Source organism: Orbicella franksi, chromosome 11 (assembly GCF_964199315.1).
Source record: "Orbicella franksi chromosome 11, jaOrbFran1.1, whole genome shotgun sequence".
In the NCBI taxonomy this organism is placed as follows: Eukaryota; Metazoa; Cnidaria; class Anthozoa; order Scleractinia; family Merulinidae; genus Orbicella; species Orbicella franksi.
This window is the reverse complement of record NC_138155.1, coordinates 3809233-3829458: the sequence shown is the minus strand read 5'-3', so window position 1 is coordinate 3829458 and position 20226 is coordinate 3809233. Positions and strand designations below refer to the sequence as shown.

General features: G+C 40.5%; 2 protein-coding genes across 9 annotated transcripts in view; both read left to right on the top strand.

The window, feature by feature from the left end:
- LOC145460548 (E3 ubiquitin-protein ligase HUWE1-like) overlaps positions 1-864 on the top strand; it is a 41627-nt gene extending 40763 nt beyond the window's left edge. For all 8 annotated transcript variants that reach the window (XM_081445394.1, XM_081445390.1, XM_081445392.1 and 5 more), the window contains exon 61: positions 44-864. In XM_081445394.1, the coding sequence (XP_081301520.1) occupies positions 44-146 (103 nt within the window). In that variant the 3' untranslated portion in view covers positions 147-864. The remainder of the gene's footprint in view (positions 1-43) is intronic.
- Positions 865-2572: 1708 nt separating this feature from the next.
- Positions 2573-19683, top strand: LOC145502564 (uncharacterized). The gene is made up of 22 exons (XM_081481893.1): positions 2573-2803; positions 5454-5638; positions 6051-6167; positions 6376-6444; positions 7060-7122; positions 7548-8912; positions 8988-9204; positions 9383-9790; positions 10247-10633; positions 11125-11178; positions 11274-11365; positions 11654-11685; positions 12364-12496; positions 12677-13193; positions 13602-13677; positions 14249-14298; positions 14384-14499; positions 14920-14994; positions 17540-17625; positions 17929-17998; positions 18284-18427; positions 19131-19683. The coding sequence occupies exons 1-22, from the start codon at positions 2671-2673 to the stop codon at positions 19245-19247; spliced, it is 4506 nt and encodes a 1501-aa protein (XP_081338019.1). The 5' UTR covers positions 2573-2670; the 3' UTR covers positions 19248-19683.
- Positions 19684-20226: the final 543 nt, after the last annotated feature.

Sequence of the window (20226 nt, the reverse complement as noted above, 5' to 3'; positions counted from 1 at the left end):
ATCAGATATTAATCAAATGACATTTTTTTTTTCTCATTCACAGTTTTAACCAGCTTGATCTTCCTGCGTACGAAACATACGACAAGCTGCGCTCTATGCTGAACAAGGCAGTGGATGAGTGCCCTGAAGGATTTGGCCTGGCTTGAAACTATGACCACAAGATTTACACACGGGGATCAAGAACGCAAAACGACGAAACATTAAAAAGACAACAACATGAAAATGAGCCAAAGACACTTAATTACTGTTTGCTGTTAGGACAGGAAGTGTCAACCGTACGACAATAGGACTAAATTAAAAGGAATTTTCTAAGGACTAAGTCGCGGTTATCCAGCGACTTGGTCTGTGTGGATTGGAGTGGATCGCTGGACCGCTGGATCGTGCATGTTACTCATTTGGTTAAAAGTGTGCAGAAGCGTAATTTGCTTCATTTGAGAAAAGTGACTACTGTCGTAATTTAGGGAGGAACTGTGTCACGCGAGTGTTGTCACGTAAGTGTGGCGTCACGTAAGGATATTTCGATACAGCCATTTTCCTACCCAAAATCGCTGGTGTGTGCTGCGCTTTAACACTTGTTGCTGTTGTCTGATTGAGCAATAAAACATTGTTTTCTTATTAAAGTAGCGAAGAACAGATGAATGGACACCGCTTATTTAGAAATTGGTGCACGGTTTGGAGCTTCACTCGTGAAATAATGGCAGAGTTCTCGAGTGACCGACAAGATACACGTAACAGTTATGTTAAAAAAGCGATCTTTGAACATTTTGAGTAAACCTAGTTGTCAGTCTTGGAAAACCTCGCCTCGGCTGACATGTTTAATTAAAACAGATTTTGAAACAATTAAACGGCATACATTTCCATTTTGTTGTGATTTCGTTATTTTTAGTATAAGGTTGTACTTTTTCCGCCCTTCAAATTCATCGGAATACACTTCGGAAGAAATTTGTTGCTTCTTCGTAATTTCCTCTCTGTATTCGTTTCCGCTGTCCAGAAAATAGTAACTTAAATTGTACTCACACTTATCTCCAGTAGACAGAATTATTGCTTCCCCCCCCCCCCTGTGAACAATATAATTTCTTCCATCTCCCCCCCCCCTCCCTCCTTCGCAACCTACATGCGCGTCTTCTGTTTCCTTTGCTTCACTCGAAAAAAGCCGCGCAAAACAATACAACACGCCTTTCACAGGCTAACTAAACTCCTTTTGAACAAAACTAAGCCTCGGGCTGATCACCTAGATTTATTACATAACACAAATATTTCACCTGCCGACTTTGTCCCCAGAGCTTTCGTTTCTTTGGTCACGTAGTCAGTGAATCAGAGCGAGTTGCGCTGGGGACGAGAATGTTTGTTGCGTAATTTTCTTAGGTATTCCCACACTGAGAGGTTGAACAAAACAGAGACTGTATGCAGTGTTGGCTAGCGCTATCACTGTTTTTAAGAGTCGTGCAAGCGCGCGTGCGAAGAGATTACCACCCCTTTGATTAATTGATCTCTATAAAACTGCGCATTTTCTTCCTTTTCGCCACACATTTGTCCTTTTATACCCTCTTGTTTGAATACATTACGACTGAGTCATTCCTTGGAAAATTTCATTACTCTTTTCCGTGTCTTTTGTTGATTGATTGACATTGTTTTAGTTGAACATGGCGTAATTCGTTCAGCTCATTAACGCTAATTGCTCACCGAGGTTTTGTTGACTTACTTTCTGAAACAACAAAAGGTGAAAAATTCAGGTTTTCAGTCTTATCATCCGATGATATTTCAGTTTTTTCGGTTTAACAGTTTTACTAAGCCATGCAGTGTGAAGAAATATAAATTTTCTTTTATCTGAAGTGTCGCTATAACGAGTATCTCGGATATCACGACAAGAAAACTGTTTTCTTCCTTATAGATATTCTTTATCTCGTGTTGAACTCCACATGCAAGGGCGCCTTAATACAGTTCTTCTATTTTTTTTTTTTTTTTTCTCGTCGCCCAACAAAAGCAAGTTGATTTGAGCCAAAATAGGAGAATTTATTTTGCTTATTTTATCATGTCAAAATCCCATCAAATACATTTTAAGATAGCGATTGTAAATTTCACCTGATTAGTTACTTCAGTCATAGTACAATATCGGCTCTTGTACTACTTCTTTTTCAATATATATTTCTCCGATATTTTTACAATGCTGCTTAATTAAATCGCTTCCTAAGAAAAAAAAATGAAAACACGAAAAAAGCAGCAATTTTGCTTCGAGAGTCCAACTGCGTCGGATTATTTTTTCGTTTTTTTGTGTCCGTTCGAACCATTTTATTTCATTGAATACCTTAAATGCGCAAATAGACATTCACAAACCAAGTAATTTACATGTAGGGTTACCACCTCGCAAACAAAAGAGTTTTCTTTAATTTTTTCATGAGGTGTTGCTTTCGCACCTCGCAAAGGCGAGTCACTTTTAGCGCTCGAATGACTCATTTAAGAACATTTCCTTCCCCAACTCGAGACTTTTTTCGATGTCGACAGTTTCGATGCGCATATAATATCGGCGCCCGTATATTATGTAAAATTCCACCTGTCGCAGACAGTCCGAAATAAATTGAATGAATTATTGATTAGTTTTAGAAGGCTTTCCATGGAAACGATTTGGTTGCAGATGTTAATCCTCGAGCAGAATGTTAATGTCAGCTGAGAATGACTAGTCATCCGACTTTCTTACCTGCGACGCAAGAAACCAAATTTAGTGTTCAGAGAAATCCCCTTAAAAGAGAAGATCGAACAACAGATCGAAAAAAAGAAGACTTCATCGCTCTACCACCAGTACGAGGTAAGCAGCCTTTTATGTTTCAGTGTTTATTTTCACGCTTATGAAACCAACCTAACCTCGCTGGGTTATTTAAACCGGATCAAAGCCTTTACTAATTTGTATTCTTTGTCACCAATCCCGGTTTTCTATCGAAAGCTGTAGAAAAATATTCGCTTTTCTCAAAGAATTTAACAAGGGCTAGAAATATCTAGTCATTTTCAGATGAAGCGATAACTAACAGCCCTGCTCTGACTTTCCTTTACTTGTTGATAACATGATAAACATGTGTGAGCTCCAACTTTTCTCTGGAATTGCGATTGTTCAGTCGTAATTTTTTACATCTTTTTAGGGAGAGCCAAGTTTTTGCTTTCACATTCTCACATCTGTAACGGTTTTGATATCGCTTGCAGCGGTGAAATATATTGAAAGGGGTACTAACTAGTCGACTGATTAACAAATGACTTCTTTATCGTCTGAAACCCGTAAAAACCGCCGCAAATTGCGCATATTAATTCTGGGACGGAAAATTCCACAAGAATTAAGGGTACCTCATTAACGTTATAAAGTAACTCAAAAATTGTCGCTATGTTAAAGCAAGCACGATATATTTTTAGGTAAGTGAGCAAAATAGCATGGAAAATATATCTACAATTCGCAACGCCTTTTTAACCTATTTTTGCTTTTTTTTTTAATCAATGTTTTTTTTGTAAACTCGATGAAGTAATTCATGTTCCGACTTGTTGTTTTTGAATTGCTGGGATCTCGCTAGTTGTGTGTTTGCTTTAATAATAAGAGAACAAAAAAGTCAAGCCATAGTTAAGTATGGAGATCCTCTGACTTGGAACTGTCAGGTAATACGTTAAAGGAAAACATGAGTTGTCAGAATTGTAATTTCTGACCATCTTTTGCTATCTCACAGATTGAGTAATTTAACTTACTTCTTGTACATCTCCTGTTGTACACATGAAGAAATCGTACTCATTTTTGCGCGAAGTGAAAAGATGTCTTCGAAAGGAAATTGTTTATTCAGCTTGACGGAAAATCATGCTAAAATTTCAAAAGCGCGACATGAAAATTAGACGATGTTTTGACAAATTGTAAACATGAAACCCTTTATTTCCTTTTCTGAGCTAATTTTATTTTATACGAGTTCAACATCTCGGGTTTCTGGCTGTCGTTCTGTTTCTTAATTCAATTGAAAAACTTGCTTCTGTTTTGAAGAAATTTGCTAAGTTTAATCATATTTTTCAAAAGGTTTTTCGCTTTCAAGAGATTGGACCTCTTCCTGTCACGAAATGAAATCAAACACGATTACATAGGTAGCTCTTCATATTCTCTCTGAAGGAGAGAAAAATGTTCCAGACACAATTTATCGAAAGCCTGAAGGAGGAAATCTTCTTATTTCAGACTTACTTTCTTAGCTAGCAGTAAAGTCGATGAAAAAGGCAACAAGCGAGGTAGCCTTTTACCTTGTTCCTAGGCCTCTATATTTTGCCGTGGTCAACCCGTTTTCTGGTCACGTGGTCCGAGCGTTCACCCGCAAGGCTGTTCGAACACATTGCCAAAATGAACTGATCGTTAAGGCCTGGGAGAAGGCCATTCAGTTACTAGGCAACTTTCTATTGCGATGACAAGGAAGAATTTAGTAAGCAGTGTCAGGAATTCAACAAATGAAGAAGAGGTAGTACAGGGGTACTCTTGTGATGCGTGATTAGCTGATTTTTATTAATTTTCCGTGAAACGTGAATTTAGGAAATTATTCTTCATGATCCGTGATCTGAAGGTTTTACGTGATCCGTGAAGAACTTGAATTATTAACCGATATCCGTGATTTCACTACTCTATTCCACGTTATTTTGAGACGCGAGTCCTCCGAATGGTAATTAGAGAGTGACTTAAGTATGCGATTTGCAATATGTAGCCTTGACGAAGGGTGCGTTCCTTTGGGGTGATCTGTATCAGGATCAGTGATCCAAGATCACTCGGATCATAGTGCATCAAAGAAGCCGATGAATCCGATCCGTGACCAGAGTGGATTCGTCGGTTTCTTTGATGCACCACGATCCGAGTGATCTTGGATCACTGATCCGGATCCGGATCACCCCAAAGGAATGCACCGTTAGTCTTTCAAGATTTTGCTTTCTTAAAACACTCTTTCTAGTAAAAACAGGTTATTAAAAAGAATATCTTACTTGCTTATTTTCGTGATTCGGGAAAACGAAATTTTTATATCCGTGATCTGTGATCCTCTATTTTTTTTTCGTTTGTGAACCGTGCCAGAGACTCCCTTGTACAACCCTGGAAGTACTATTTCTTGTTTTCACGTTAAGAAGATTTTGAAATCCAGAAAAGAACTTTTCCCTATTTTCAAATTCACATCCGAATCTTCCTTATTGAGGTTTATATTATCGTTATTTATCTTAGCCAGGGTTATTCTTTTATTTCGTTTTAAAATCGCTGATACTATTAGAATCGCAGCCGTCTTTCTCGCGGGATTTAATTGATCAGAATAAGCTTGACTGTAGCCGTACCCAACCCCCGTGGAAAAACTTAATAAAGGGGTTCCCTTTCCCCCTTTACCCTTGGGGGTGGGTACGGCTACACGTAGGCTTACCAGAGCGCGCGTCTATTCCAGTCTGGTAAAAATGAATGAAATTGTTTTCGTTATTAGCTCTCGCCACAACCGGCTCGGAAAACCAGTCAGACAGGCTGTTGACCCCACTGAGCAAATGGCAACTCCAGCGCTGTTCCACTCCAAGTACAAATTACTGTCAGGAAGAGATGGTGAACGAGTGGTTACACAGGAATCACATCCGGGTAGTTGAGAGACTTCCCAAGATGGACCCCGTTGTACTGGTAAGGTTTTAACTTCGACCCTGTACAATTGTAGTAAGATAAAGGTTAAGTCTGCATACGATCCAAGTGGCCCTTCTGTTGGCGCGCTTGTTGCCGTTTTCTGTAACATGAAGCGACTAGGAGCATTTCTACTCCCTCCCGGTTGGGATGCTAGTCCATCGCAGGGTTACCCCCCGATATCCATTTCTACACCTGAGGGCAGAGAAGTACTGGAAAAGTGGAGTATCTTGTCTAAAAACACAACACAATGTTCTCAGCCAGGGTTCGAACCCGGTGCCCAGCGCGCTAACCATGAGGCCGCTGCGCCTCCATGCAATTGAATTAAGACAAGCAGTTTTGTTAAAAGTCAGACTTCTACACTTTTTTGTCAAATGTCTCAATATGGACTGATTATTGTTCGTTTTCTTTGCAGACCAGTCGCGGATCAGATGTTTCAAAGTACATCAGTTTCATCCATCCACCGCCTCTTAGTCTGAAGATTATCTCCAGCTCTACAGAGAAAAACTCCCGCGAAAAGACGCAAAAACGGGTTTGTGAAAAATTTGATTTAACTTGCAAGAACGAGTACAATGAATGTTGTTGGTGTGCAGTATTAGCTAGACATATTTTTCTTACATGTATTTTGTTACGAAGAGCTTGTGTTTTTGTGGAATCTTTGTATAAATATAAGCCACTCTTTTGAAATGAGATGTAGAAGTGTAGTCAAGTATTGATCACGTTGTTTTCGTGTTCCCTAGCTGCCGGCTCCTTCCCCAGTATCCAATTCACCTTGCCCTCGCTTACTCAGGAGTCAGAGGTCTGAGAGCGTAAGTTTTGATGATGTCGATGTTTACGGGATTGCAAAATGCAAGCCATACTACAACCGGAGCAACTTACTCGCGTTTTTATTACGGGAGAAAGATGGTCAAAAACTGAATTATCTCTTATGGATGCTGACATAGAGTAGCAAATTTCACCATCAAGTCGCGCTTTGCAAATGCCAATTGTAAATTTTGTCAGGAACAAATTCCCAAAGCAGCAAACATAAAAAAATACACGTGAAAACAACAACTGAGGGTGACAGAGGTTTGAGAAAATTTCGCTCAAATAAGGCTTGAGGGTGAATTTTGAGGATACGACGTTATCTTTTATAAGACTTATTTTTTGAGGCTACCTCTTAAAAGAATAGACTTAGAACTTGTGAAAAAATGATTTTCAACTGACGAATGAAGATTTTAAATTGACGATCTTTGTGGCTAGTTGCTGAGCTGTCTGTCGACAACTGCGATCCGATGGGATCCGTAGTCAGGGAGCAAAAGATATTTTAGACGTCTTGATTCTTAGCTGGGAAAGCGGCGCTCCAGGGCTACTGAGGATGTAGATTTTTGTACTCCGCGGAGTGATTTGTACCTGAGCAGTTGACTGGTGTTTGTGTTTTCTAGGAGATGTTTTCTATGAATCCCGTCATACGGGTCGGAGGAGGATATCGCAGGCTCAGTTGGAAGGTAATAAAGTAGCAAGCCATTTACAAGGTTTTCTAGTCAATTTTAAAGTAGCTTCTTAAACGAGAACTCTTAAGGTAATTCGTTACATAGAAAGGAGAACAAACTGCCTGTTTTTTCTCTCTCCCTTTCAACCCTTCTTTAACGTCACCCCCTCCCACCCACACGACATATCATGTGCCCCCGTACTGTTGCTTTACAAATCGCTTTGCATTGTTTCCTCTTCATGTCGCGGGTTCAAATTTTTAATTCTCCTTACTCTGCGCCATACTATTATTCCTAAGTTGGTGCTAAGAATTTGCTGGTATATGAAGACACTGTTCATAATTTTCAGTTTTCTCTTAATTCTCCTCACCTACTTGTTTAGCATAGCGAGAACATCGTAAGGCGATTTGAGATCTTGATCATTCTCGTTTCGTTTTTGTCAGGTTTTGGATGTTCTTCCTTCCATTGGCCAGTATGACCCTGATCATTCTCCAGCTTACGCGTGTTCTGTGTGCAACGCAACCTTGCCAGTCTCGGAGAAGGTCACGAATTCTCGCGGACAGCTTCGCACAATCCTTGCGACTCCAAAGGAGTGCCACAAATGCGGTGCGCCTACAACAGAATATCAAATGCTCACAGAGAAAGACTTACACGAAAGTGTTCTGGACACTTTACACAAAGGAGACCCAAGGTTTATTGTAGATCATAGGCGTTTTCAAAATTCGCATGCTGCACGTTTCTCTCCGAAAAATAACAGTGGAATTCGGGAACCAAGCTCACCAGTGGACTGGCGTGACGATATAGAATCGTTCCGACTACATATGAGCAGACAAAGTCAACGGGAGGAGGATCTGGACACTAGGGACCAGGAATACGAGCCGAAGCGTTCCGAATCGGGAAGAAGTAGCGTCTTTATGACGGAGCCTGGAACGAATATCGAGAAATTAAACGAGCCCCCGGATGTACGGCGCGCATGGGATGATGGAACTACTCGAGCTGAGATCACAAGGGATGATGGGATTGACGGCAGAGATTGGGTTAAGGGGAAAGAAAATCAAAGTTATTCGTCTGATCTCGATGCTTACAGTGATTTTGAAATGATAGAGGATTACGATACAGAATCGAGTTTTACTGTAAGGTTACGAAGGAGACCTTTTGGTGGCGCCAAACAGACTAGTTACGTTATACACGGGATTCAAGATGAAGAGACTGCAAGTACAAACTCCATGTCTAAGGGAAGAAAACGGCAACATCAAGGAAAGGAAAAGCATGGTCGTACGAAACAAGACATTCAAACTGATGCTCACCAAACTAAGAGCTCAAAACATCAAGAAAATAAACAAGGATTTCAAACTGATGCTCGCCATCGTCGAAAGGAAAAGAATCATCATAAGAAACAAGGAATTCAAACTGACACTCACCAGACTAGGAGCTCAAAAAGTCGAGAGAATAAACAAACTTTTACCGACAGAAAAACAAGCAAACGTAGATCACACGACGTAAGTGAGAACGAAGAGGAATTACGAGAAAATGGAACAAGCCAAAATGTAAAACACCCCAAAAATACTCTTTCAAGAACAGAATCATTTTACACTGTCGGCTTGGATCAGCGGGATTACGTGTTTAGCGAATCACCCATAATTGAAGAGGTCGTCGATGACGAAGACGATGTTGACATCATATTTTCTGCAACAAGGTTTAGCGATGACACTTTCTCAGATTTTGAGTTCCATGGTGATGACTGGAGCCCAGGCTCACTGCGTCCTGGCTCACTCAGACCCACAATGCCCTCCCCTGCTGATGATCAGGTAATGATTTTGTTAAAACAGCGTTATCACTCATTTGGAACGTTTAGCCAACTAAAAATACTATTTATCCAACAGGATGACGTGGAGTACAGTTCTTCAGTGTCAATATCACCCGAACAGCATGACGGGTACCTTGGTGACAGCGAAGAGAACGCTGACCTGTCCTCCTTGCAGGCTCAGATTCAACAAGCTCGGAATAACGCGAAGAAGTATCAAAAACGAAAAGAGGAAGGACAAGAGATAAAAAGGAAAGAGTCTAGAGAAAAGAAGGCGAAAGACCAACAACCTAAAGGTCGGTTTTAGATTTCTATCAAAGAAGTTTTTTTCTGCCTCCCTCTAAAGCTTTGCCTTTAGCCATTGGAAAGTTCGGTGACTTTTTTCTGGCATTTTTTCAATTTGTCAATTCATTTTCATATAAGAAACAGTCTAATTGTTTTTTTTTTTTAATGTATATTTTGGTGGCACAATAGCGAAAGAAGACGCCCAATCACAGAACCTCTTAGAAAACGATTCGTTAAGAGCCCCCTTAAATAGTGGTGAATGGGACAGTGACTGGGACAGCGACTTCAGCTTACACGTGCAACCACTGAGCGATTTGAGTGAGTCGAGCAGTGACGAAGAACTCTGGAAGAATAGAGCCCAGAGAGGAACGAACAACCCGAACACAGAAGAAAGGACTCGGAAAAGATCCGACAAAACCACAACAGTCATTGCAAGGAGAAAAGAGAGCAAACCTGGTGGTACAGACCGCGGCAAAGGTCCTGAGAATAAAAGAACTGCGGAGAACGGGCCGCGGAGGAGTACTGCCACAGAGGACCATGCTAAAGACAGAAAAGCAAATAGACCAATTGTCAAGCCTATACCCAAAATCGGTTCAGGTATGAAGTTTTACGTTGCATAATTCTAACTCGTAAATTAATCTGCCAGAGCTGAGGAATTCCTGTCCCGTTAATTTAGGGTCATCGAGCAACGTACATGACGTAATTGTGCAATGACGTCGTGCTGATACAACAGATACCTAGTCTTTTGTAGTCTGGTGTTCTGACAAGCCTCGACAAAAACAGGAAAAAAATGTTTTAAGTGCGGCTCAAAAGGGCTTCTGGCTAAGCTTTGTCTTTAACGGAGGTCAAGGTTCTCACCTGAATTTAATGTTTGTGCTTTTAAGAGTAGGATAGCTGCCTTTCGCGCTAGACTCCAAAAATCATATCTGATCTACATGTGTGATACTGTCCCCCGTGGTCATGAATCACTGCAATCATGACCTATTATTGCTCCTGTTTTTCCTTAACGTTCGCTGACATTGTCACGTTTTTTCTCATTTACTTATATCAAAGATTCAGACCCCGAAGATGTTCCTCGCCGCCCCAGACCTCGCGGTCCCCGTGGCTCCGACGAGCTTAGCGAGAGTGACATGAATTTCTTCTCGCAACAGTTCCAAGCGCCTTACTCAAGAGGGGACCAAGAAAATAGCTCTGAAAAGCAGAGCCCTGATGGATGTAAAGGAATAAACTGTTATCGGTGCTCGGCTTTTATTCCGGAATGTGAAGGCGTTTGCTCGAAGTGTGGTACTTTGTGTCAGCGGCCAGGTGGGCCGTGCAAGGCCTGCCGGGATATCTGTGAGACCTGTGGGAAGCCGAGATACAGATGCACGTCTGCTTGGGAGAGACTTGCAGCTAGTGATGAGGAGAAGGAGCGGGAAGGGGAGAGCGTCGACACGGAGGGTATGAGTAAAATAAGCTGTGTTGTTGTGTGACTTCATACATAACGAGTGTGGTAAAATGCGTAACCAAAGAGACCTGACTTGTTTGATCAGCTGGCTCCATACTTAACAAGATGCAACTGTATTTTGCTTTGCTTAGAGTTGGCGATAAAATGCGTGTTTCTCAATATAACCTGGGATTGCCTTGACCCAGCCATATGCATATAGCTAAGCCCAGCAGAGTAAATTACGCCCCCCCCCCCCTCTCACTGGCTTGCCACATTTTTCTGTCCAATAACAAATAGTAGATTTATACGCCTAACAAAAGAGGCGGCTTTTTAGCATCCTCTTGCACTACAAGGTACATCTCCTTCACGTACTACCCCACTATTTAACTAAACAGCGCCTTACTTTTCATGTTTCATGTTCTTAATAGCAATGCGCACAATAGGTGTGAAAACCTTTAAAAATAAATATCTCAAAGTAAGTGTCTGCCATTTTTTTCTTGTATAGATGATGAAGGTAGACCAGCAAGTCGTGGTCTAACTAAAGCGGCTTCTGAATTAGGTGAGGACAGACATCATTCAAGAGATGCTTCAACATGTGGTGAATTTTATTTTTTTTAATGCACTTGCGTATGACTATTTTCATTTTTTTTTTAGAAAATGGTGACAGTCCCGTGCCAGTATCTGACAACAAAACACAGAGAGAGGGAAGTCTGTTACTGATTAGCGGCGAACTTAGAGCTGGTCAGGTAAGAGATGTAAGCTGTGCTTAGTTTGCTGAATAAGGTAATGTCTACGTCAAGCCAGTGGCCGCTACAGCCAGAGCTTATCCCATTTCCGTGGCATGAAGACACCAGGAGTATTTCTACTCCCCCCCCCCCCCTGGATGGGATGCTAGTCCAACATAGGATTACCCCCAGCATTAAATTCGCCGGTACCCATATATACCCCTGGGTAGAAGATTATTTCAACTGAAAAATTGTCAAGGCGAGCTTTGCGAGCTTTAACTTTACAAATATTTCATTTATTTTCCTCAGGGCCTTAAAAAGGGCAAGGAGCGAAGAAGTCGGTAAGAAAAAAGAGATTTTAACATTATTCCGCTGGGTACCCTACCCTTAGATATGTGAACCAAGAGCTTTCGTCTCCAAAATGATAATCAAACTAGTCTTCAGATTATTGCACATTGTGACAACAGCCAAGGGATCAACGGCGTTTTAATAAGGGACGAACAAGAGATTATTAAGGTACTTACCTTGATAATCTCTTGGGGGCAAACCATTATGTTCTTTTTTGGGGGGGGGGGGCGGTTTTCTGGGTCATGAAATTTTTTTCACTTCTTTAGGTTGTGCATGATTTTTTGGGTGTTGTGGCATAGCTTGTGTAATAATTTTTTAAAGAAGTCAAACACAGGGCCTGGTTAGTAGACATCACTTGTTCGATTTTTCCCCATGGCTCCCCTTGCACGAATTTTTTTCAGCTGTTTATGCTGCGCTGAAGTTTATTTTTTTGGAAATTGCCCAACTCCGCCCCCTCCCCCCGTCCCTCCCTTCCGTACCTCAAAAATTGTCCTAACCTAAAGATAACTAATGGATACGAACATTTCAACACGAAATGAATATCTATTCATGCCATCGTTAGCCATTTTTAATTATTGATTTTAATTACTGGCCCCTAGGCGGGGCAAAACGAGTGACCAAGAAGGAGTGCGTACAACAATAACTTTCAGTGAATATTTGTAATTTTACAGACCTCCTCCAGAAAGAAAGTCAAAAGATTTAAACAGTATAAAACGTGTAAGGGCGAAACGCACAGCGACGAAACACATTGACGAACAAAACGAACCAGTCGAGGACAAAAATGACGTCATCGAGGAACAACAGGTTAGTGATCTGTGCTGTGTACAAACCTCTTGTGTAACGGCAAATTTAACGCGAGCCACTAACCTATATACTCTACGCACCATTAGGATTTTATGTAAAATGCCTTGATTAGAGTTAGCTGGGGTAATGATGATGACTGTGATAACGTAAATGTTATTTTAACGGACTTTTTATTTGCAGCGAGAGCTCGATGAGCATGGTGAATCAAAAGACCCTACCCCAGTGGAAGATCTTCCTGCTCAACCTCAGCCCTCTGCATTCCCGACTAAATCCACCAAGAGAACCAAACCATCCAAAAAGATTCTTTCACAAACTGTTGTGTATAAAGAAAAGGAGAAAGTACCGAAGTCTGAACGAAAGTCACCCGAGCACCAGGAAGAGACTGAAGATGATTTACTAGTTTCTAGTCCCACTCCTGCTATAGAAACGGCGCAGTCTGGTGAAGAGCAAATGCCGGCTGAAAGCGAGGGAACTGGGGAGGAAATACTAGTAACAGAGGAGAAAGTCAAAGACGACAATGATATAACCACGGAAGTAACAAGGAATGGAAATGACGGTGAAACGAAGCCAGCGGAAGAAGGGGACACCGGAAAGGAGCAAGAAAAAGACACGAAAAAGGAACAAGAGAAAGAGAAAGAGGAACAGGAACAGGAACAGGAACAGGAACAGGAAGAAGTCAAAAAAGTGGTTCCAAAGAGTGAGTTGATAATTAATAAAATACGTACTGAGTAAATAGCTAAAGAATGAAGATATAGAAATGAATGAATAACTAATTGAAGTATATTGAAGAACCACCAACCGTGCGAAAAAAGTCTCGTCCTCGTCCTCGTCTCAATTTGCATTTGATTCGCCAAGTGATGGGAAAACCAGCATCAAAATATTGTAGAAGTGAATCAAAACAATGAGTTATTTACCGTATGGTGTGTTTTACAACGATGCTTAATAACCTCTTTGTCCGGAGGAGTATAGACATAGTAATAAGATATATCGTATTTTGTTGTTTTTGTTTATATACAGAGTGACAAGCTTCTTAGTTACTATCGTAAGACGCCAGTGAAAGTCTAAGCCTTTGTAGTGCTAATTAATTTATTTCTCTCTTTCCCAGTTCGAGGAGTGAACCGAGTGAACGCGGCATTTAAAGAACGAGCAGAGCTGGGAAAGAGACTGCAGAACGTTTTGAAGTAAGCGAATCACAGATTTGCGTTTGTGACAGAACGAAGTTCAACGTCTCTCAACGGAAATTTTTAAGTACCTGACAAATAAAGTCTTGCCTATGCATAAGATTAGCTGAACTGTCCCGGATTTGAACGCTTGGCGGAGTCCTTGTCTTGAACTAATTAATTTTGCTCTTAGACAAGACACCTTGCTCTCGCAATGGCTTTATCTACCCGGGTAAGGGTGTAAATTGGTATCGACGAGCTGTAAAGGCAGCCTCGGAAAACTGCAGGTGGGAGTCTTAGAATGGACCAGTATCTCTGCCGGGGGAAGTAACAAGATTCCTAACCTCTACATGCTGCCAACAGAGAGGTCAACAGAAACTAAACCTTAATTATATAAGAGCGTTAAGCGTTGAGAGCGATAAGCGTTAACGGCGTTAAGTGTTAACTAATGATCAATAGGATTGGAACAGACTGTAAACATCTTAAAACTGCTTCAACTTAGAAATGCTAAGACACTAATCTTGCCTTTCTCAACGGAAAAAAGTTAAAAGTTGCTCTTTTTCTAATTACACAAAAAACGTTCCTCTTTAAGGGAAGCCATCAGTGATGTCATGGGACAAGCAGATATTAAAACAAGGAAAGGTAAGCAAGGTTGTGTTTATCAGCCTATTGTCATACCAATTCCAACCAAAATCAAACGATTTTTTTTTTGCTTGTTTCTTTTTAGATTCGACCATTGACTATTTGGCACAATACAGACTTGTGGATCGAAGTCGCCTTGAAATGTATGGCCGCGCGTTCACACTAGAAGATGACGACGAAGACGGCATTATATCTTACGAGGTATTTCAATTTTACGTTTACATCAGAAGAGATAACAAGAGCGAGGCTATATCTAAAAAAGAGTTATGGTCCATAGTTTTACGGAGCTACTTCATTGTACCATGGTTGCAAACAGTGAAAGACGCGAGACTTTCCGTTCGCGACACGTCACGCGTGGTATTGAATCCCTCTCTAATGTCTTTTGTGGAACACAAATTCAATTGTTGAACCAAAAGCAACGTTTATAAAGAGTCGAGGTGGCCCGCGATCAGTCAAGAAAGTTTCATTTTCTGGGCGCCTCCGCACCAGACTCGTCCCCGCCGGGTCATTTCACTCGCGCGTGTTCTCGCGCGTGAGACTCAAAAGTGGACTGTTCGCAGGCTTGAATCGAGGAGGCTCACTTATGAAAAGCAATTTGGTATTTTTTTTCTGTTTTCACAGCAAATGCTGCTTGCCTTAGAGGGTGTACCAAGCATTGCAGGGATGTCAAGGAAACAGCTTTTGTTTGTATTACAGGTAAGATATTATCAACGTAGGTAGCCTGGGAACTAGGTCTTTGAAGAACACCTGTTTAGGACGTGGTGGACTGGGGTTGACTACGCGGACATTAGAATTCAATAATTTATTCAGTTGAGGTTCTGAGAGATATAAATATATATATATTTTCAAACATATCACTGCGAATTGTCGAGATATTTTAAGGTATTGCGATCGAAGAATTATATTTTTTATCCCGCTTCTTTACTTAGCGATTAATAAATAAGACAGGGCTAATCTCCTACAGAGCTCGCCAAAATAAACATTATTGGCAACCTCATTCATTCTTAATACTGTCGCTGTACTTAAAGAAAACATGACATGTTTCTGTGTTATTTTAAAATGCCCTTAATATCCTCTAGAGCTTTATTAAACTAACTTTTCATTATTTATATTTATAATACTTCTGATTTTTGAAATTCTGTCATTTTTTTCCCAGCGTGGAGCCCCTTAGATGAAACAGCAAAAAAAATTCACAGTTCTGAATATTCGAAGCAAAATTCAAGAATTCATTCTTGTATATAAATATTTTAAATACGTAGATCGATTTTTACATGAAATTAAGCTCTAAAATCAAAACAATGAATTCAAAATTACACCTGAATTCCATTCGATACCGGGATATACTCGAGCGAACGACGCTCAAATCATTCGAAACAGTAAGGTTTCAAAGTCATCTTTTGATGGCCAGGGGTCTTTAGTTAACGTTGAAGTTGACAATTCTCCTGGCGCTGTCGAGGCTCTGTGCTGTCGAGGTATTGCAGTGATTGTTAATCGGCTTAATTCTTCATTCGAGCGAGATTGTACCTCGTCTTGTTTAATTTCTCGCAAAGATGACAGGACAGTTCGTGTTGACGAAGGTGTCGTGCTCGAAGAGCGCTCCTGGTTTACTTGCTCCTCTTTTTTCTGGCTTTCCAAAAGCAACATTTTTCGGTGAATTCGCTTGAGAGTAGTTGAAGGTTTTCGTTTACCGAAGTACGGGTCTTGAACTTTCATGCAGCCAGTTTTCTTCTCAAGACTTTCCATTGCCGCGAATATTCAAGCTGGCCAAACAACTCTAGGTAACAACCTCGGGTTCCAGCTCCTGTTTAACAGTTTGTTGGCTTCCGTGTACAAGTAAATGTCCGGCACTATATTCTTTCTTTTAATGTCAGCTCTTCTGTCGCAGTCTCTTGTCTCTTCGTTCTCTCTGACGTACAGCAAATACTGCTTCACGTTTGAAAACAATGGCACACAAAAACATGGGTTGTTGTACTTGTGGTAAAATATCAATTATGCTTTCGTAAATTGTGTTGATCCTTCCCAATACATGACACAAAAGAGTTAATTTAAGGTCACTACTATATCAAAAGAAATTATTTCTCACAGGAACAGAGGCGCAACTGAAGACAATATTTAAAGCAGCCCCGATGTAATTCAGTAGCATTTGCTTTTTCCAGCAATCTATAAATAATTAAGACCGTCAAGCCTGCGATTATCCCAAGTAAATATGTTTTCCTTGCCTCTGCCCCGATTCGTGTTTGCGTGAAGTTTGTTCAAGGTTCGCCGCGGTCTTTTTGTTAAATTACGGTAACCATGGAATTTTTTAATTGCTTAAGTCCATCTTCAATACATTTAGCAGCTTTGCTCGACAGGTGAGGAAAAAAATTTGCATTTGGCAACAGTAAGGGCTGTCCACAATAACAGATCCTTCAAACGGCATTTACACAAATAACAGAGCTGTAAAGAGGTGGTAATTGATTTCGTACATTGAATAATTTTCGGTATTCTGTGTTTACAATGTGTAGGGCGGTGTCACCTTGATTTTACAAACGTGTGTTCGTATGGTGTGATGTACGTTAACTATTGCTATTGTACAAAATTGGCGATGTTTCCATGGATATATAAACTCGAAGAAAACAGTAAACGAAATTACTGTTTTCACCGTTTTAAATGATTCATTCCCTTGTTCAGAATTTGAGATGTACCCAATGAGATTCTCAGGTTTTTTTTTTTCGTTATTTTTTTCGAAAGTAGTGCTTCATGATCGAGCTTTCTTTCTTCTTGTTGTTTTTCTTTTGTATTTTATCCATCTGTTGGTTTCAACCGCGACTGTTCGAGGAGGGAAAAATCGAGCGAGTGTCACTATTCTCAATTCTTATTTAGTTTTTCTTTTTAGGACAATTTGCATTTTTAACTCAGTCTCTTGACTTTTTAGAGCCATTTTCAAACTCAAATCGTACAATTTTTACGGCTTCGTTCAAAGAAAGCGAATTACTTTTGCAACGTCCACTTTTGCTGACTGTAGCGACTGATGCGCTGTCTGCTTAGGACTTGAAACTCGAGCCGACTTGAAACAGACTTCTTTCCTTACAGGCGAGTTATGGAGAGAGACTAATTTCCTTACCAGATTCCACTCCACTTCACCATGGGAGATCTAGGCACTAGGTTAAAGAGAGATAGGCTTTCTATGGCCTTATATTTCCCAGAACGCTCCTGGTTTGGGAACTTTGAAATAATTTTGACACCTACGATTTTATTTCAGGTTCTCGAGCTGTTCCCTGGGTCGAGAATAACTTTCAAGATGTTTTCAGTGACGACTGCCTTGTGTGAAAGAGTGACAGTACTAGAGTGAGTACATTTTGTGCGATGGTATATGCAGTACTTAGAGAACTGTAGCCTAACAGTTTTCACTTATACGAAATTATTTATGTTGCGTGGTGGTGTAGCGAACGTTCGATTATTCTTTAACTCCACTCGACCTCGTGTCGTGGAATTGAAAACATTTGCAGGGTCACGTGGACGTCATTATGCCATTCTATCACGTGATCGTCATTGATCGACTCTCCGCTCGTCTTTACGCGATCGAAGTGAACATGCGCGCATTGTGCGACACATAAGTTTAATGTTATGCACTTTGTTTTCTCTTTTCAGTGCGTTTGTCAAACAACTGGTTGAGGATCTCGACCTTTTTGATCTGGAGTGCAAGTTGGGAATGTTTAGGGTAAGACTAAGTTTCCATCGTGTCTCTGAGAGGTTTTTGTTCGTGTTACATGTAAGAATAACGCCCAGGGAACATTGCACCAAGATCTTTACTGTGAGACTCTATAAATCTGTTTTTCGCGGAGAAGCGCAACCGAGCTTGAGGAACTCTGTAAAAGAGCACGAATCCTCGTACTTGCGCAAAGAGCTACGTTACGACTTAGTGTAGACAAAGCTATGTCTCTTTATACTGAAACTACGAGGGGTTTTATACATGACCTGAAGCAGACCTTTTAACTTTTTTCAGAACATGTTTTTCGTAACTGGAGATTACTCGGTAACTTTCATCACCGCTGATCAACTTAGAATCGAACTGAAGGCTGGCGGGCTCAACCAGAAGCAAGAGGATCACGTGATTGGACACATACTTCAGTCAAGTGTGACAGGAGAGGTAGGTGATTGGGTCCGATCATCCGGAGGAAAAAAGATGGTGGCTGTACATTTTCCTACAATAACCATGCGAGCCTAACACAACCCATAAAGTACAGACAGTAAAAAGAAAGCCATAATTTTGCAATATTTGTCCCTGTGCTAACGAAATTGTGTGTTTCAGGTTTGAAGATTTTAGAATTAACTGTACGTTTTATGAACGTTGTTAAAGTTTTCGTTTGCTAGGAATTATGGGTAAATGTACCTGTAGTCCTCTTTTTTCAGACGAAGGATTGAAATAACCTGCGATAAAGATTAAGCTTCTTTCGAATCGGCAATTATTCGCTTTTGCTTGGGAAAGGGGAAAAGAAAAAAACGTGGAGTGCACAAGGGCAGTTAAAATTCCGCATTTTGTAATCAAGTATGCTGGACTGTTTCGAAGGTTGACAGTTGTCACTGACTTATTTTGTACCTGAAGGAATGTGTTAAATGTGTTAGGTCCTTGTTGCCATGTTTCTTGGCATGTATTGCTTGCCTACTTTTATCGACTCGATCACGAGAGAGTTTGCTTGCAAGACACACAAAGAAAGAAATCTCCATGACTTGAAACAAATTGGGATGGTTTCACGTATGGCTCTTATGGCCTTATGTGCCCAAGGGCACGAGTAGGATTGAGTGAGTGAGTCACTTTTGGCTCACGTTATTTGTGTTCATTCCTGTTTCAGATTTCGTTCCTTGATTACATGGCGTACTTACCACTGTTTCTTTCCATCCACCAAAATATCTGTGAAAACGCTCTCGACATGTCACGCAACAAGTACCAGCGGAAGAGTACGACGTGACCACAATATGACATGCAGAAACAATATGACATGGAGAATATATCGTTACAAAGAGAAAACTACAGTTATCGACTGCATAGATGCAGTGAATTCAGGAGTGCAAGGATAGAGTCCTCAGAGTGAGCCCACAAGTTTCGAATCGGCTCGCGCTTTGTAACGTGTTACTAGGAACCATGTTGTGTCGTCATGACGACAAGCTAATGAGTGTACTTTAGTGTCTAACATGTGTACGCCTTTGTACAATTTTTTTTCCTAAAACGAACTAACTTTGCAAACTTTTCTTCTCGTTCAATGTTGGTATACATATATAGTCGTTGTTCTTTAACCATGAGTACACTGTAAGGTTTGTTGTTGTTGTTGTGTATACTTGTCTAGAAGACACAAACTACCGTTGAAGTGGCTGCAATTTAACACAAAAAAGATAGATTTCTTACGACGAGACTGTAGACTATAATAAACAATAATAACAACAAAACATTAAAGTTAGCTTTTGTATACTTTTCTTCAGTCTCTTTATGTTCTTTCGCTTATTATTATTACTGATTATTTTAATTATTATTATAATTATTATAATTATTATTATTATTATTATTATTATTATTATTATTATTATTATTATTATTATTATTATAAACTGCACATTTTGGCGTACGAACGAAAATTATGCTATGTCCTTAATGGGTTGCAATATTTACGGCTCGCTATACAAGGTCGATATTGCTCGGTGGTCCTCCTTACCCAACCCAGGTGTATAAATCGGGGTACATGTACCGGCAAATGTAATGCTGGCTAGCCCTGCGATGGACTAGCATCCCATCCAGGTGAAGTAGATACTCCTAGTCACTTCATGCTACTGAAACTGGGATGAGCTCTGGGTTATTGATGGGCCACTTGGCTCTTTGCTTAATCAGATATCAAAGCTAAATACAAAAAACGTCTACTGGCATCAGCAAAAGTTACTTGCATAAGGAAATTAGAA

Bases quoted from the DNA above. Each gene is read 5' to 3' on its own strand.
- LOC145502564 (XM_081481893.1), top strand. From the start codon at position 2,671: ATGACTAGTCATCCGACTTTCTTACCTGCGACGCAAGAAACCAAATTT. The intron at 6,168-6,375 runs GTTTGTGAAAAA...CGTGTTCCCTAG, and splicing joins GCGAAAAGACGCAAAAACGG to CTGCCGGCTCCTTCCCCAGT. The intron at 8,913-8,987 runs GTAATGATTTTG...TTTATCCAACAG, and splicing joins CCTCCCCTGCTGATGATCAG to GATGACGTGGAGTACAGTTC.